This window comes from Tachyglossus aculeatus, chromosome 2, assembly GCF_015852505.1.
Source record: "Tachyglossus aculeatus isolate mTacAcu1 chromosome 2, mTacAcu1.pri, whole genome shotgun sequence".
NCBI lineage: Eukaryota > Metazoa > Chordata > Mammalia > Monotremata > Tachyglossidae > Tachyglossus > Tachyglossus aculeatus.
Genome location: NC_052067.1, coordinates 175,698,955 through 175,716,843, shown reverse-complemented (window position 1 = coordinate 175,716,843; position 17,889 = coordinate 175,698,955). Strand labels below are relative to the sequence as shown.

General features: G+C 52.8%; 1 pseudogene and 1 gene segment (V, D, J or C); both read left to right on the top strand.

Annotated features, from left to right (window-relative positions):
- Window positions 1-1,749: 1,749 nt before the first annotated feature.
- On the top strand, window positions 1,750-2,626 carry LOC119944424. The segment is given in 3 exon segments: window positions 1,750-1,798; window positions 1,923-2,212; window positions 2,582-2,626. Coding segments are annotated over 3 exon segments (384 nt in total).
- Window positions 2,627-3,103: 477 nt separating this feature from the next.
- Window positions 3,104-10,227, top strand: LOC119944408 (annotated as a pseudogene).
- Window positions 10,228-17,889: the final 7,662 nt, after the last annotated feature.

Sequence of the window (17,889 nt, the reverse complement as noted above, 5' to 3'; positions counted from 1 at the left end):
GGCAGCAGCCACATGAGAGAGAGTCGAAGGCGGAGACTCAAGTTTCCTGTGCGGAAGGAGGCAACAATAAACCCTTCCGGACTTTTACCAAGAAAACTCTGGATACACTACCAGAACGATATGGAGGTGGGGCGTTCTGGGAGAGATGTGTCATTGGAGTCTCTATGCGTCGGAGACGACTTGACAGCATAAAACAAGGCAATTAACGCTCGGCTAAGGTTCGAGTCTGTAGGATCTCTGTGAGCCCGGTGTGTGAGACCATTGACCATTGGGAAAGATTACTGCAGAGCAAGGGAATGGAACATCCCCGATCCCCCAGAAACAAACCCTTGGGAAGCAGAACCCGCTACCTGGAACTCGAGGGCTTCCATCACTTTGAACATCGTGGAATTGTGGCAGCAATCTAAGGGAGGAAATTTGAAGGATCACTCGAGGGAATTTCTATGAGGCATTTTAAAACTTGGACAACACAAGAAGATTGTGTTAAGACACAGGGGACACCTCTGGACATCCATTCTCTTCTGAGTGGCTCCAGGGTCACTGCCACTAGGAAAGGGTCAAATTGATAAGCAGCATGGCCGAGTGGAAGGAGTACAGGCCTGGCAGTCAGAGGGTCTGGGTTAATAATAGTAATTATTACTATTATGGTATTTGTTAAGTGCTTAATTTGTGCCAGGCACTGTACTAAATGCTGGGGTGGATACAAATAAATCAGGTTGGATGCAGTCCCTGTCCCACTTGGGGATTATAGTCTCAATTCCTGATTTTACAGATGAGATAACAGGCACAGAAAAGTTATATAATAATAGTAATGATAGCATTTATTAAGTGCTTACTATGTGCAAAGCACTGTTCTAAGCACTGAGGAGGTTAACAAGGTGATCCGGCTGTCCCACGGGGGGCTCACAGTCTTCATCCCCATTTTACAGATTAGGTAACTGAGGCCCAGAGAAATTAAGTGACTTGCCCAAAGTCACACAGCTAATAAGTGGTGGAGCCGGGATTTGAACCCATGACCTCTGACTCCAAAGCCCGGGCTCTTTCCACTGAGTCACGCTGCTTCTCCGGGACTTGCCCAAGGTCACACAGCAGACAAGTGGTGGAGCCGGGATTAGAAGCCATGATCTTCTGACTTCCAGGCCCATTGTCTAACTACTACACCATGCTGCTTCTAACCCTGACTCTGGTTCTGACACTGGTTCTGATCCTGACTCTGCCACTAGTCTGCTGTGTGACCTTGGGCAAGGCACTTACCTTAAGAGTATCTTCAACGATGCCAGCCCCCTATCCTTTCCAGCCTCCCATCCTCTCCCATGGGTGGGAACATTCTCCTCTTCCCTTCACATTTTGTGTTCCTCAGTTCTTATGTTGATTCTCCTCCCACGGAGACCCACCAATCACTTCGGCTGCCCTGTTTCCTTGCAGTGAGCCAATCCTTCCTTCTCTCCTGGTTCCTGTTTCTCCTCTCTCACCAGCAGCCTCCACATTCCATTTCTCCTGCTCCTCTGCAACAAACCGTCTCTCCTCTCCCACCTCCCCTTCCATTTGCTCTTTCACTTCTTCCCCTGACCCTGCCTTCTCTGCATCATCCAACCCATGACTCACCCCCTTCATCTCAGCAAGTCCATCCACGTCTTCACCAGGAAGAGGCACTCTGACCCTGACAGCTTTATTTCTGAACTTTTCTATACTTAACTCTTCTCCCCTAAGTGGCTGCAGTCTTTACTTCCTGAGTTCTCTTTCCCCGCCATGGGCCCCGGGCCAGTGTGGTTGGTGGCCGTTTGTGTACTGGGAGCAGGTGAGTCCTGGGTGCAAACGGGAAATCCTCCAGCTGGGCTGTCTGGGCCCCAGCTCCAACCCTATCCCTGGCAGCATCTGGCCCCCAGCCTCTGCTTCCTGACTTCTCTCTCCTTCCCCTGCAGGCCCCGCGGATGCCAGAGTCACCCAAACCCCCAGACACCTGATCACCGGCCCGGGATATAATGTGACGCTGAGCTGTGAGCATGACCGGACCCACAACTACATGTACTGGTACCGGCAGGACCCAGGGCAGGGACCAATCTTCATGTTTTACTTTGGAAATCGGGAGCTTTTGGATAACTTGACAGTCTCACACCGTTTCCAGCCGCACTGTCCGAGTGCCGGTGACTGTTCCCTGGACATCAGGCCTGCAGAGCTGGGCGACTCCTCGGTGTTTCTGTGTGCCAGCAGTGTAGACACAGCGCTGCAGCCACCCTGTCTCTCAGCACACAAACCCTCTCCGCCCCAACACCAGCCCACAGATGAAGGGGACGCCCCTACCCCAACGCCCCCTGGGTGGTGGGGGCTGAAGGCAGGTGCAGATGGGTGGTGGGAGAGGAGACGGGTCATTATGCAGGGAAAATGCACACTTGTTTTAAAGAACAAACGTGATCACACACACACACACACACACACACACACACACACACACACACACACACACACACACACACACCCTCCACCCCCCCCCGCCCCATCTACCTCTCAGGCTCTCTGCCTCTTTCCCAGCAGTCCAAACCTGGAGTCCGTCACACTCACACCTGAAGCTGCTTTGTATTAGGATCCCACCTCTGTGACCGTGACCAACATCATCAGCATCTACTGAACGTCTACCCTGTGCAGAGTACTGTACTGGGCACCTATCAAGTGACCAGTGCTTTTCTGGGCTCCTACTGCATGCAGAAAGCTGTTCTAGCCGTCTTCTGTTGACAAAGCAGTGTCCTGGGCTCCTGAAGTATGTGGAGGTCTGTGCTGGGTGTCTACTCTGTGCAAAGCTTTGTGCTGGGCCCCTACTATGTGCAAGCACTGCCCTAAATGCCTACCGTGTGTTAGAACACCGTACTGGGGGCTTGGGAGAGTATAATTAAGTAAGATATGAACTCTTCAGGGGAAGATTCAGGATCAGGGAGAGGAGAGGGAGCAAGAGGGGGAGGAGGTGGGGAAGATGGGATCAGGAACGGAAGGGGAGGAGTCCGGGGGCAGTCTGCGGGGGGAAGGGGGTACCTGCTCTCCCCCAGACACAGCTCAGAGCTGGCCCAGGCCCGGCGAGAGGACAACAAGTGGAGGAAACAGCAGCGGGAGGATGTGGCGATTCCTGCAGCTGCGGCTGCTGCTGCCACTGCTGCTGGGGCCCAGTAGGAGCCGCGGGCCGGGGGAGGGGGCGGAGCGGGGGCCGTACGGGCGGCTCAGAGGTCGGGGGGGGCCAGGGGTCCGTGCCCATCGGCTGGCCACACTCAAGGGGACTCAGCAAGGGAAGGGGCCGGAGGGAGAGGGCTGGCAGGAGGCTGGAGGCTCTGGTGGAGTGGAGGCTGGGCTAGGCTGCACCTAATAGAGGCCGAGATCCTATGGAGGTGGAGGCTGACAGGACCTGAGGCTCCTGGGACTGGACCATCGGGTCTAAAAAAGTGTTCCTTCCGTTTCAGCCAGAGCCTCTGTCACCTCACCCCCGTCCACCTTCCATTACCACCCATCACATCTCATCTTATTTCCTCTTTTTTCTCTCCCTGTCTCTCTGCCACCTTTCCCTTGCCTCTCATCATCTTCTCTCCTTTTTCCTCTCTCCCTGTCACTCTCCCCATCTCCCCTGTATTTTCTCATATTCCAAAATACAAACAATTATCACTCTTTCCAACTGTTTCCCTCCCTGCCACTCTGTGAATCCTTTCATTCACTACACACCTCTCTCCCTATCTCTGTATCTCTCTCTCTCTCCCTCTCCCCACTGCCCTCTGCCCTGGAGGCTCTGGGTTTGGGGTTCTGATCTCTCAGTGGCCAAGCAGAGGTATCTGGAAGAGCAGAACCACGGGGAAGATCCAGTGTTACCAGAACAACAGTGCCCACTCTTTCCTGTACTGGTACCGACAACTGGCGGGACAGGGTCTGGTGCTCATGGCCTCAGCCAACCTGGACTCCACAACCTCCTACGAGAAGGGGTTCAGCAATGCCAAGTTCCTTATCCAACGCCTAGAACGGAAGTCTTCATCCCTAGAGGTGACAGAGCTGGGGCCGGGGGACAGCGGCCTCTACTTCTGTGCCACCAGTAGCACACGGTGCCTGATGGGGGACAGAGAGCTGAACAAGAACCTCGCCGGCTTGGCCCCACCCTGGTTAGTGGGACCTTGGTGGAGGGGAAACCACAGCCCTGACACCTGAGAGTGTGAGATTGTATGTGTGAGATTGTGTGGCTGTGCGCATACCAGTGTGTAGGTGTTGGATATGTGTCTGAGATTGCATATGTGGTGTATGCCAGTGTGTGTGTATGTGTGCGTACTTGGGGGAGTTGTTTTGGGGGTTTGTGTGTGTTTATGTGTGTGTTTGTGTGCTGGGTGCTAGGTTGGGGGTGGTGAGGCTTCTCCCCCGCAGAGAGGCAAGGTGGCCTCGGGGATCTGTCTGAGAGTGTCCAGGGCAAAGAGGGGCTCAGGAAAGAGGGGGGCGAAGTTGTTGGGAGCAGGGACCAGTCCAGCTTTGCACCCAATCCTTCCTGCCGGTCTGGCTGAATGAGCTTAGCTGGTCCTGAGCTCCGTGCCTGGGGCTTCTCACTCAGCCCTGCCTGTCCCCTGCTGTAAGGAGGAGCAGTCCCCTCATGAGGCTTCAGCTTTGCTCAGGGCAAAGGCGACAGCCCACCCTGCAAGCAGCCACGCTGACCAGTGCCCTAACATCCCTACTGGGGAATGGAGGAAGGCCATGGAGCAGGACCTGGCAGGGTTGGGTCCAGGGGCCTTTCCCTGCAGCAGCTGGGGAGGAGGCAGGGAGAGAGCGATCTGGGGAGAATGGAAAGGTCGTTCTCGTGTCCAAGAAAAGAGGTGGTCAGGCTGGGGAGGGACCTGCTGAGGTGGGGCTTGGGTCTGGGACAACTGGAAAAAGGCAGAAGCCCAGAGTCGTCCTCTAGCAGCCACTGTGGGGCAGTGTGACCCCACTGGAAGCAGTGGGGTGGGTTGGGGAGCCAGTAAAGACAAGAGGGTCGGAGAGCGGTTCCCGCACAGACCCCCACCCCCCTCTCTCTACACGGTCTCCCCTAGGATCCCAAAGCCCATTCCATGCCAGCTAGAGATTTTTTTATAGCCGCCCCCGAGGCTGAAGTTCAGCCAATTCTGGGGAGGACTAGCTCGGTCTATTGGGCACCTACCACAAACCCTGCTCTGCAGCCCTCCAGGAGGGATTTGGAGGGGGCGGAGGTCGGTCCAGTCCCCCAGAGTCTGCAAGAGAAAATGAAGGAGAGCAGAGAGTCAGCGAGTATTGTCCCAAAACCCTGAATAACGGCCAGGGCTGGGAGTGGGAATGGGGTTGGGGATGGAACAGTGAGAGGGAGCCACAATTTCCTAGTACAACCCAACCACCACATTTGGCTCCTCTAACGCCAACCTACTCACTGTACCCTGATCTCATCTAACTTGCTGCCATCCCCTCACCTAAGTCCTGCCTCAGGCCTGTAACACCCTCCCTCTTCACATCCCTCAGGCAGTCCCTCCCCACCTTCAAAACCTTATTGAAGGCACGTCTCCAAGAAGCCTTCCCCAACTAGGCCCCCTTTTCCATCCACTCCGACTCCCTTCTGTGTCACCTTTGCACTTGGATTTTCACCCTTTATTCACCCCTCCTTCAGCTCACTGTGCTCATGTACATGCCCATAATTCATTCATTTATATTGTCGATCTTTCCCTCTAGACTATCAGCTTGTTTTGGTCAAGGAAAGTGCCTACCAACTCTGTTACATTGTACTCTCCCAAGCTCTTAGTACAGTGCTCTTCACCCAGAAAGCATTCAATGAATATAATTAATAGATTAATTAATAGATTGATTGAGTGATTGTCAATAAATCCCTGAATGGTAAACCCTTCCCATAAAGCTGAGAAGCAGAATGGCCTAATATTAAAACAATAGGCCTGGGAGTGAGGAAACCTGGGTTCTAATCCCAGCTCTGTCTCTTGACTATTGTGTGAATTCAGCTGTCACTTAACTTCTCTGTTCCTCCATTCTCTCATCTGTAAATGGGGATTAAATACCTGTTTTCCTTTCTCTTTTAAACTATTAGCCCTATGAGGGTCAGGGACTGTGTCCAATCTCATTATCTTGCATCATCCCCAGTGCTTAGCACACTGGTTTCACCTCAAGATTATCATGTCCAAAACAGAACTCCCTTATCTACCCTCCCAAACCTTGCCCTCTCCATGACTTTCCCATCTCTGTAGGTGGCACCACCATCCTTCCTGTCTCACAAGCCGATAACCTAGGCATTATCCTTGACTCCTCTTGCTCACTCAACTCACTTATTCAATTCATCACTAAATGCTATCGGTTCCACCTTCACAATATCGCTAATATCCTCCCTTCCCTCTCCATCCAAAATTTTACACGTTAATACAGTCACTTATCCTCTCTGACCCTGATTACTGTACGAGCCTCCTTGCTGACCTCCCAGCCTCCTGTCTCTCCCACTCCAGTCCATTACTTCACTCTGTTGCCCGGATCATTTTTCTATAAAAGCTTTCAGGACATGCTTCTCCACTCCTCAAGAAACTCTAATAGTTGCTCATCTACCTCCACATCAAACAAAAACTCCTCACCATGGGCTTTAAAGCATTCAATTACCTTGCCCCCTCCTACCTCACCTCACTACTCTCCTACCTCAACTCAGCCTGCAAACTTTGTTCCTCTAACACAAACTTTCTCACTGTGACTCCATCTCATCTATCTCACTGTCGACCCCTTGCCTATGTTTCCCTTCTGGCCTGGAACACCTTGACCCCTTGCCTATGTTTCCCTTCTGGCCTGGAACACTGTCAAATCTGACAGACAATTACTCTCCCCACCTTCAAAGCCTTATTGAAGACACATCTCCTCGAAGTGGCCTTCCCTGACTAAGCCCCTTTTCCTCTTCTCCCACTCCCTTCTGTGTCTCCCTAACTTGCTCTCTTTATTCATTCCCCTTCCAAGCACTTACACACATATCCGTAATTTATTTATTTGTGTCTGTCACCCCTCTAGACTGTAAGCTCGGTGTGAGCAGGGAATGTGTCTGTTTATTGTTATATTGTACTCTCTCCAGCACTTAGTCCAGTGCTCTGTACATAGTAAATGCTCAATAAATACGAATGAATGAAAGAATTAATTATTGGTACATGGAAAAAGCTTAACAAATAACTACAATTATACCATTAACAAAGAGGAAGCTTCCCTGTCCCTGAACCCAAGTTTTTCACTACAGTTTTCTGGTTCGGGTTCTTCTAATCTGCAGACACCCCATCAACCACAGCTCTTCTTGGAGGATCCCGATGACCCCGAAGAAACAATCTCTCTCTCATGCCCAAGCCTTATGGATGGTGTTCTCCTGGGCTGGACCCTCTGATGGCTCATCCACAACACTACCCCAGGTGGCCGTGGGTGTGGGCTTCACCCCCAACTACTAGTCTCCTCCTCCTTTTCCATAATCCTCTACTGCACATGGCTGCGTCATGGAGGGACCATCACTGAGTGGCTGATGCCATCTGTAGAGGAGATTTGGAGCTCAGGAGAAAGACTCTCTTTTCCTTTGACTTCTGACTTTTGTTTCCCACCTGGAACAGAGGGTGGGCTTAGCTTGGCCCTCACGCTCCCCTGATACAGCCTGAAATCTTCCACTTCCAGGACAGGCCTCCAGATTCAGTGTTTCTGAGTCATTTGCCTGAACACTGGATGCTGGAGATTCTCCTAGAGGATGTGGATGGATCCGGTGGCTTCAGTGGCCATCACTGAGGTGGCCCTGGGCCTCCCTCTCATTTCAGCTCCTCTTCCAGTTCCCTTAGGGTGGGGGAAGGAGTGTGAGGCTATTAGTTCTGCCTGGAGGATCAGAAAACCAGTTTCTGCCCCTGGCACTGTAGAACAGAGATGACCAGACTGAGGAATCAAAGGGCAGGGGTGCGGGGGGGAGGGGGGGTGCTGAGCAGTCCAGGTGGGTCCTCGGTTTGCCCTGCTCTGCCTGGACCCTGTCTCATGGAAACGCTTCCTGTAAGACCTGGAGTCAGGGAGTTGGGGAATGAAAATCTCGGCCTGGCCCTGAGGGGCACCTGCCTCTCTCTGAGGAAAGGCCTGGGCTGTCAGACCGGGGTGGACAGTCATGTCACAGACAGGCCCCACCCAGAGATCTTGGTGCAGCACAGAGCCCCCAACCCACCCCTCACTGCAGGGGAAGCAGCCCTGAGTTGGGAGATGCCCCAATCTGACCCTGTCCCTGCCATGGGCCCCAGGCCACTGAGGTTGGTGGCCGTTTGTGTCCTGGGAGCAGGTGAGTCCTGGGTGCAGAAGGGATATCCCCCAGCTGGGCTGGCCAGGCCCCAGCTCCAGCCCTTTCCCTGGCAGCATCTGGCCCCGGCCTCTGCCTCCTCTCTCTTTACCCTGTAGGCCGCACGGATGCCGGAGTCACCCAGACCCCCAGAAACCTGCTGGTCCGGATGGGGAAGAAGGTGAGGCTGAGCTGTAAGCAAGACAAGAACCGCAGTTACAGGTACTGGTACTGGCCAATTTGTACTTCCCAAGGGCTTAGTACAGTGCTCTGCACATAGTAAGCACTCAATAAATATGATTGATAATGACTGATGACCAAGGGCAAAGCTGCAGCAGAATTTATCGTCATGCAGTAAGAAACGCAGTTTCTCCCTCAAAAACTCAGCTGTGAAGACGACAGACTCTGCTATATTTCTACACAAGCAGTGTAACCACAGCGCTGCAGCATTCCCCTCCACCCAGGAGCAGGGGAAAGGAACCTCCTCGACCTCCCAGGAACTACTATAGGGAAGCAGAACCCGCTACCTGGAACCCGGGGACTTCTATCACTCGGAAAGTCATGGAATTGTCGCAGCAATCTAAGAGGGGAAAGTTTGGGCATTTCTAAACCTTGGACAACACAAGAAGAGGGTGCTAAGACACAGGGGACATCTCTGGACATCCAATCTCTTCTAAGTGGCTCTGGGGTCATTACCACAAGGAAAAGTGGTAGTGCAGTCCAAAGTGAGAAGCAGTGTGGCCTCGTGGAAAGAGCACAGGCATGGGAGTCAGATGACCTGTCTCCATCACTAGTCTGCTGTATGATCTTGGGCAAGTCACTTACCTTAAAAACATCCTTAACTTCATCATCCCCCCAACCTTGGCAGCCTCCCGCCCTCTCCCATAGGTGGGATCTTTCTCCTCTTTCCCCCTCACTGCACTCCTTATGTTGATTCTCCCCCCACGGAGACGTGCCATCCACCCCAACTGCCCGGCTGCCTGCAGTAAGACTATCTTTCTTCCCTCTTGTGTCTGTTTCTCCCTCACCAGTAGTCTCCACACTCCATTTCTCCCACTCTTCTACTACAAATCATCTCTCCTCTCCCACCTCCCCACCAACCTGCTCTTTCACTTCTCCCCCGGCCCTCCTCCTCCTGCATCATCCAACCCACGCCTCACCTCCTTCATTTCAGCAAGTCTAACCACGTCTCCACCAGGAAGGGGCACTATGACACTGACAGCTTTATTTCGGAACGTGTCCACTCAACTCTTCTCCTTTAAGTGGCTACAATCTTTACTTCTTTAGTTCTCTTTCCCCGCCATGGGCCCTGGGCCAATGTGGTTGGTGGCCATTTGTGTCCTGGGAGCAGGTGAGTCCTGGGCGCAGGTGGGAAATCCTCCGGTTGGGCTGTCCGGGACCCAGCTCCAGCCCTTTCCCTGGCAGCATCTGGCCCCCCAGCCTCTGCCTCTTGACTTCTGTGTCCTTCCCCCGCAGGCCCCGCAGATGCAGGAGTCACCCAGACCCCCAGACACCTGCTGACTCTGACGGGGAAAAAGGTGACACTGAGCTGTGAGCAGAACGACAATCACGATAACATGTACTGGTACCGGCAGGACCTGGGACAGGGGCTGCAGCTCATCTATTATTCCTTTGGAAAAGGAGAAAAGGCCAAGGGTGAGGCCGCAGGCGAATTTCACGTCACGCGGTCAGAAACGCAGAGTTTCTCCCTCGAAAACTCCGCTGTGAAGTCGACAGACTCTTCCCTGTATTTCTGCGCGAGCAGTGAAACCACAGCGCTGCAGCCTCCCCTCCGCCCCGTGCATGAACCGTCCCCGGCCCGGGGCAGGAAGCAGGAGGCCCGGAGAGGGCTGAAGGCCCACAGACCTGCCTCAGCCTCCGACTCATTGGATAATGGGCAGGGGCAAGCTGGAGAGGGGGAAGAGGGGCAGAGACACAATTACCCCTAGCCTGGATCTTCCCAGTGGAATTTGCCCTCATTTTTCTTTCCAAGAAGTCAAACACAAGACCCACATCAAACACCTCCATTCTCTGTCTTGTGCATTCCACTGCCTTCCTAAATGGTGGGATTTTTGATTAGTGTGTGAGGACTGGCAGGAAAAGTAAAGGAACCGACAAAGTAACGTGAGCACTGTGTGATGTTCCCTTCAAAGCCCTACTGAGAGCTCACCTCCTCCAAGAGGCCTTCCCAGACTGAGCCCCCGACTTCCTCTCCCCCTTCTTCCCCTCCCCACAGCACCTGTATATATGTATATATGTTTGTACGCATTTATTACTCTATTTATTTTACTTGTACATATCTATTCTATTTATTTTATTTTGTTAATATGTTTGGTTTTGTTCTCTGTCTCCCCCTTCTAGACTGGGAGCCCACTGTTGGGTAGGGACCGTCTCTATATGTTGCCAACTTGTACTTCCCAAGTGCTTAGTACAGTGCTCTGGACACAGTAAGCGCTCAATAAATACGATTGATTGATTGGAGGATCAGAGAACCAGCCATTTGGACTAGTGCCCACCCCAGGCAGTGTAGGCTAGACAGAGAAGAGCAATTTGGGCACTGGAAGGGGGTGGAGCAGTCGAGGATGCGGGAGGCCTCTGGGGTCCATCTAGGCAGCCCTTCATCCAGAGGTCAGGGTTTGTTTATTTTTTGTGGAATTTGTTGGGCACTTACTGTTTGCCAGTCACTGTACTAAGTGCTGGGGTAGATACATGCAAATCAGATCAGAGCAGGGAAGGACAGCGATGTCATAGACAGGCCCCACCCAGAGGGGGTTGGAGCAGCTCAGAGCCCAAACCCACCCCTCACTCCAGGGGAAACAGCCCCAAGCTGGAAGACGCTCAGTCCAGCCCTCGACCCCTCCATGGGCCCCGAGCCAGTGTGGTTGGTTGCTGTTTGTCTCCTGGGAGCAGGTGAGTCCTGGGCACAGATGGGAAATCCCCCAGCTGGGCTGGCCGGGCCCCAGATCCAGCTCTTTCCCTGGCAGTGTCTGGCCCCCAGCCTCTGCCTCCTGAGTTCTCTTTCCTTTTCCCACAGGCCCTACAGATGCCGGAGTGACCCAGACTCCCAGACACCTGGTCACCAGCCGAGGACAGAATGTGACCCTGGGCTGTGAGCACGACCAGAGCCACAATTACATGTATTGGTACCGGCAGGACCCGGGGCAGGGACCAAACCTCATGTTTTACTTGCTGAATCGGGAAGTTACGGAAAACATGACAGTCCCGCACCGCTTTCAAACAGGGTGTCTGAGCACTGGTGATTGCACCCTGAACATCAGTGCCACAGAGCTGGGTGACTCCTCGGTGTTCCTGTGTGCCAGCAGTAAAGACACAGTGCTACAGCCTCCCCACCTCTCCACGCACAAACCCTCCCTGCCTCGTCACCAGCCCAGGGAGGGAGAGACGTCCCTACACCAATGGCCCCTGGGAGGTGGGGACAGAAAGCAGATGCAAGATGGGTGGTGGGAGAGGAGGCAGGTCACCATCCAGTTCAGATGTACACTCGATCTAAAGAACAGGCATGTGATATCACACACACATGTACACACATGCACACACACATTCATTCAATTATATTTATTAAGTGCTTACTTTGTGCAGAGCACTGTACTAAGCGCTTGGGAAGTACAAGTCAGCAACATATAGAGTTGGTCCCTACCCAACAACAGTCTAGAAGGGGAGACAGATAACAAAACAAGACATGTAGACAGGTGTTAAAACTGTTAAAATAGAATTATAGCTATATGCACACCATAAACAAAATAAATAGAATAGTAAATATGTACAAGTAAAATAGAGTACTAAATCTGTACAAATATATACAAGTGCTGTGGGGAGGGGAAGGAGTTAGGGCGGGGGGATGGGGAGGAGGAGAGGAAAAAGGGGGCTCAGTCTTGGAAGGCCTTTTGGAGGAGGTGAGCTCTCAATAGGACTTTGAAGGGAGGAAGAGAGCTAGCTGGGCGAATGTGGGGAGGGAGGGCATTCCAGGCCAGGGGGAGGATGTGGGCCGGGGTTCGACGGCAGGACAGGGGAGAACGAGGCACGGGGAGGAGATTAGCGGCAGAGGAGCGGAGGGTGTGGGCTGAACTGTAGAAGGAGAGAAGGGAGGTGAAGTAGGAGTGGGTGAGGTGATGGACAGCCTTGAAGCCAAGATCTGCCCTTTCCTCTCCATCCAAACCACTACCCTGCTCGTTCAAGCTCTCATCCTATCCCGTCTGGACTACTGCATCAGCCTCCTCTCTGATCTTCCATCCTCGTGTCTGTCCCCACTTCAATCCATACTTCATGCCGCTGCCCGGGTTGTCTTTGTCCAGAAACGCTCTGGGCATGTTACTCCCCTCCTCAAAAAGCTCCAGTGGCTACCAATCAATCTGCGCATCAGGCAGAAACTCCTCACCCTCGGCTTCAAGGCTCTCCATCACCTCGCCCCCTCCTACCTCACCTCCCTTCTCTCCTTCTACAGCCCAGCCCGCACCCTCCGCTCCTCTGCCGCTAATCTCCTCACCGTGCCTCGTTCTCGCCTGTCCCGCCGTCGACCCCCGGCCCACATCATCCCCCTGGCCTGGAATGCCCTCCCTCCGCACATCCGCCAAGCTAGCTCTCTTCCTTCCTTCAAGGCCCTACTTAGAGCTCACCTCCTCCAGGAGGCCTTCCCAGACTGAGCCCCCTCCTTCCTCTCCCCCTCGTCTCCCTCTCCATCCCCACCATCTTACCTCCTTCCCTTCCCCACAGCACCTGTATATATGTATATATGTTTGTACATATTTATTACTCTATTTTACTTGTACATATCTATTCTATTTATTTTATTTTGTTAATATGTTTGGTTTTGTTCTCTGTCTCCCCCTTCTAGACTGTGAACCCACTGTTGGCTAGAGAGTGTCTCTAGATGTTGCCAACTTGTACTTCCCAAGCGCTTAGTACAGTGCTCTGCACAGTAAGCGCTCAATAAATATGATTGATTGATTGATTGATTGAAACCGAGAATGAGGAGTTTTTGCTTGATTCATAGGTTGACAGGCAACCACTAGAGATTTTTGAGGAGGGGAGTGACATGCCCAGAGCATCTCTGTACAAAGATAATCTGGACAGCAAAGTATAGACTCAAGTGGGGAGACACAGGAGGATGGGAGATCAGAGAGGAGGCTGATGCGGTCTCAGCTCCGCAACATTGCCAAGATCCGCCCTTTCCTCTCCATCCAAACCGCTACCCTGCTAATTCAAGCTCTCATCCTATCCCGTCTGGACTACTGCACTAGCCTTCTCTCTGATCTCCCATCCTCGTGTCTCTCTCCACTTCAATCCATACTTCATGCTGCTGCCCGGATTATCTTTGTCCAGAAACGCTCTGGACATATCACTCCCCTCCTCAAAAACCTCCAATGGCTACCGATCAATCTGCGCATCAGGCAGAAGCTCCTCACCCTGGGCTTCAAGGCTCTCCATCACCTCGCCCCCTCCTACCTCACCTCCCTTCTCTCCTTCTACTGCCCAGCCCGCACCCTCCGCTCCTCCACCACTAATCTCCTCACTGTACCTCGCTCTCGCCTGTCCCGCCATCGACCCCCGGCCCACGTCATCCCCCGGGCCTGGAATGCCCTCCCTCTGCCCATCCGCCAAGCTAGCTCTCTTCCTCCCTTCAAGGCCCTGCTGAGAGCTCACCTCCTCCAGGAGGCCTTCCCAGATTGAGCCCCTTCTTTCCTCTCCCCCTCGTCCCCCTCTCCATCCCCCCGCCTTACCGCCTTCCCCTCCCCACAGCACCTGTATATATGTATATATGGTTGTACATATTCATTACTCTGTTTATTTATTTATTTATTTATTTTACTTGTACATTTCTATCCTACTTATTTTATTTTGTTGGTATGTTTGGTTCTGTTCTCTGTCTCCCCCTTTTAGACTGTGAGCCCACTATCGGGTAGGGACTGTCTCTATGTGATGCCAATTTGTACTTCCCAAGCGCTTAGTACAGTGCTCTGCACATAGTAAGCGCTCAATAAATACGATTGATTGATTGATTGATTGATTGATGCAGTAATCATCACACACACACACACACACACACATACACACACACACACAGAGACCGAGACATCTTTGTCTACTTCTCAGGCTCTCTGCCCACCTCCAGTCTCCTCATCCTGGAGTCCTGAACACACATACATGAATTTTCTTTCTATTAGGATTTCATTTCTGTGATAGTGACAACAATCATCATCATCTACTGAGTGCCTATTCTCTGCAGAGTGCTGTGCTAGACACTCACTCTGTGAAGAACTGTACTGGGCCAGGTACCTACTATTTGAAAAGTGATGTCTCAGGCTCTTACTGCGCACAGAAAGCTGTCTATGCAACTTTGTAGAAGAGTGTCCTGGGCTTCTAAAATGTGTGGATCATTTTTTGGGCTCCTACTGTATTCAGAGCTCTGTGCTGGGCACTTACTATGAGGAAGCAGTGTTCTAGGTGTCTACGGCGTGCAAATTACTGTCCTATGTGTTTGGAAGAGTACAACTAAGAGATATGAACTCTGCAGGCATAGATTTGGGGATCAGAAAGAGGGGAGGGAGCAAAGGAGGGAGAAGGTGGGGGAGGTGGGTCAAGGAGCGGAAGAGGAGGAATCTGGGCAGACAGCGTGGGGAGGGGGTACCTGCTCTCCCCCAGACGCTGCTCAGAGCTGGCCCAGATCCAGAAAGGGGACAACAACCAGAAGAAACAGCAGCGGAAGGATGCAGCAATTCCTGCAGCTGTAGTTGCTGCTGCCACTGCTGCTGGGGCCCAGTAGCAGTCGCGGGCCAGTGGAGGAGGTGGAGCGGGGGTGCATTGGCAGCTCAGAGGGCTCAGGAGTCAGGGGGCAGAGGTCCACATCCATCGGCTGATCGCACTCAAGGGGACCCGGCAGGGGAAGGGGTCAGAGGGAGAGGGCTGGAGGAGACTGAAAGCTCCCATGGCGCGGGGACTGGGCCCAGATGCAACTGGCAGAGGCTGAGGTCCAGGGGAAGTGGAGGCTGATATGACCCGAGGCTCCTGGCACTTGACCACCTCTCCCTTTCCCCATCTCTCCTCATCTCTCTTCTCATCTTCTCTCCTTTTCCTTCTCTCCCTCTTTGTCACCCTCCCTGCCTCCCCTCATATTCTCTCCTCTTTCCTTTCACCTTGTCTGTCACCCTCCTGCCCTCCCCTGTATTTTCCAATGAATTTTCTAATAAACCATAAACCATGCTGGCTCTCTCCAACTGTCTCTCCCTCCTTGCCTATCTGTGAATCCTGACTTTATCTACGCACCTCTCTCCCTAACACACACACACACACACTCTTACTCACTTTCTCTCTCTCTCTCTCTCTCTCTCTCTCTTTTTCTGGCAGCTGGTGGGTCAGGGTCTGGTGCTCATGGCCCTGGCTAACCTGGGCTCCACAGCTTCCTATGAGAAGGGGTTTGAGAAGAGCAAGTTCCCCATCAAACGTCCAGAACTGAGGTCTTCATCCCTGGATGTGACAGAGCTGGAGCCGGGGGACAGCAGCCTCTACTTCTGCGCTACAAGTGGCACACAGTGCCAGATGGCGAACAGACAGCTAAGAATCTCGTTGGTCCCACCCCACCCCGGGCAGTGGGACCCCGGGGGAGGGGCAAACTACAGTCCTGAAACCTGAGTGTGAGATTTTGTGGGACTGTATGAGAGAGATTGCTTGTGTATGTGTGCCAGTTTGTAGGTGTTGAGTGTGTTTGGGAGATTGTGTGTGATGCATGCCAGTAGGTTTAAGTGCTTGGGGAGGGGAGCTGTTTGGGTATGCTTGTCAGTGTGTTGGTAGGGGTTGTGTGTCGGAGTTGGGGTGTGTGTGTGTGTGTGAGAGATTATGTGCATGTGCATGTGCTGGGTGGTAGGATGGGGATGGTGAGGCTCCTCCCCTGGGAGAGGCAGAGTGGCTCCGGAGGTCTGTCTGGGAGGGGAAGAGAGAAGGGGAAAGAGATGGGGTAAAGTCAGTGGGAGCGGGGGCCAGTCTGAGAATGTACCTAGTCCTCCCTGCCCACCTGGGTCAGGGGGTGATTTGGCCCTGGAATCTGAGTCTAGGGGTTCCTCATCCAACCCTACCCATCCCCCACTCTCAGGGGAACCAGTCACCTCACTGAGCCTCAGCTTTGCTCTGAGCCAAGGTGACAGTCTGGCCTGCAAGTAGCCATACTCACCAGTGAGCCAATACCCTTATCAGGGAATAGGGGAGGGCCAGGAGGCAGGACTTACTTGGCAGATTTGGGATCCAAGGGGCCTTTCTCTGCAGCAGCTGGGGAGAAGGAGGTGTGGAGGGAGTGGGATGGGGAGAGCAGGACAGCATTCCTTGTGTCCAGGAAAAGAGTTGGCCAGGCTGAAGAGGGACCACCTGGGGTGGGGACTAGGGCTGGGACAGCTGGAGAAAGGCAGAGGTCTAGGGTCATCCCTTAGCGGTCACTGGGGGGAGGTGTGGCACCTCTGGAAACAGCCGGGAGAGGGTGGGGAGACAGTAAGGTCAGGAGAGCCGGGGAGCATTTCCCCACACACCCATGCTCCTCTCTCAACACAGTCTCCCTGAGTATCCCAAAGCCCATTCCACTCCATGAGAGATTCTTTACTGCCTCCCCTGTGCTTGTGGTCCAACTGATTTAGCATAGGTTGGAAGGGGTGGATTTTGAGAGAAGACAGGAGATCTCCTCTAGGGATACTGCTGGGAAAGGTGTCAGAGTTCAAGAAAGGGCAGGAGCAGGGAGGAATTGGAGGAGGGGCAGGGGAGATTTTATGGAGATCATGCCTGGTAGTGCCAATTTTCTCAGTGAAGTAGGTGGCCAGATCATTAGAAGCAAGTCAACCTTAAGATCCATATCAAACACCTCCATTTTCTCCAAGAAAGTTTGTACTCCACTGCCTTCCACAAGGGTGGGATTTGTGATCAGCGTGTGTGAGCTGCAAGGAAATAGAGAGACTGGAAAAAGCAATATGAGCACTATGTGATGCCTCTTCTTTGGCCCTCTCTCCTTCTCCAGCCCAGCCCGCACCCTACACTCCTCTGCTGCAGACCTCCTCACTGTACCTCGTTCTCGCCTTTCCCACCGTCGACCCCTGGCCCACGTCCTTCCCCTGGCCTGGAATGCCCTCTCTCCACACATTCGCCAAGCTAGCTCTCTTCCTCCCGTCAAAGCCCTACTGAGAGCTCACCTCCTCCAGGATGCCTTCCCAGACTGAGCCTCCTCTTTCCTCTCCTCCTCCCCATCCCCCCCGCCCTACCTCCTTCCCCTCCCCTCAGCACCTGTATATATATTTGTACAGATTTATTACTCTATTTTACTTGTACATATTTGGCATTTATTTTATTAATGATGTGCATATAGCTTTAATTCTATTTGTTCTATTTTGACACCTGTCTACATGTTTTGTTTTGTTGTCTGTCTCCCCCTTCTAGACTGTGAGCCTGTTGTTGGGTGGGGACCGTCTCCATATGTTGCCAACTTGTACTGCCCAACCGCTTAGTACAGTGTTCTGTACACAGTAAGCGCTCAATAAATACGATTGAATGAATGAATGAATGAATGAATGGTGTGTGGGGCCAGTGGAAGATAAATGTGTTTCATTCTGTGGAGTGACTGG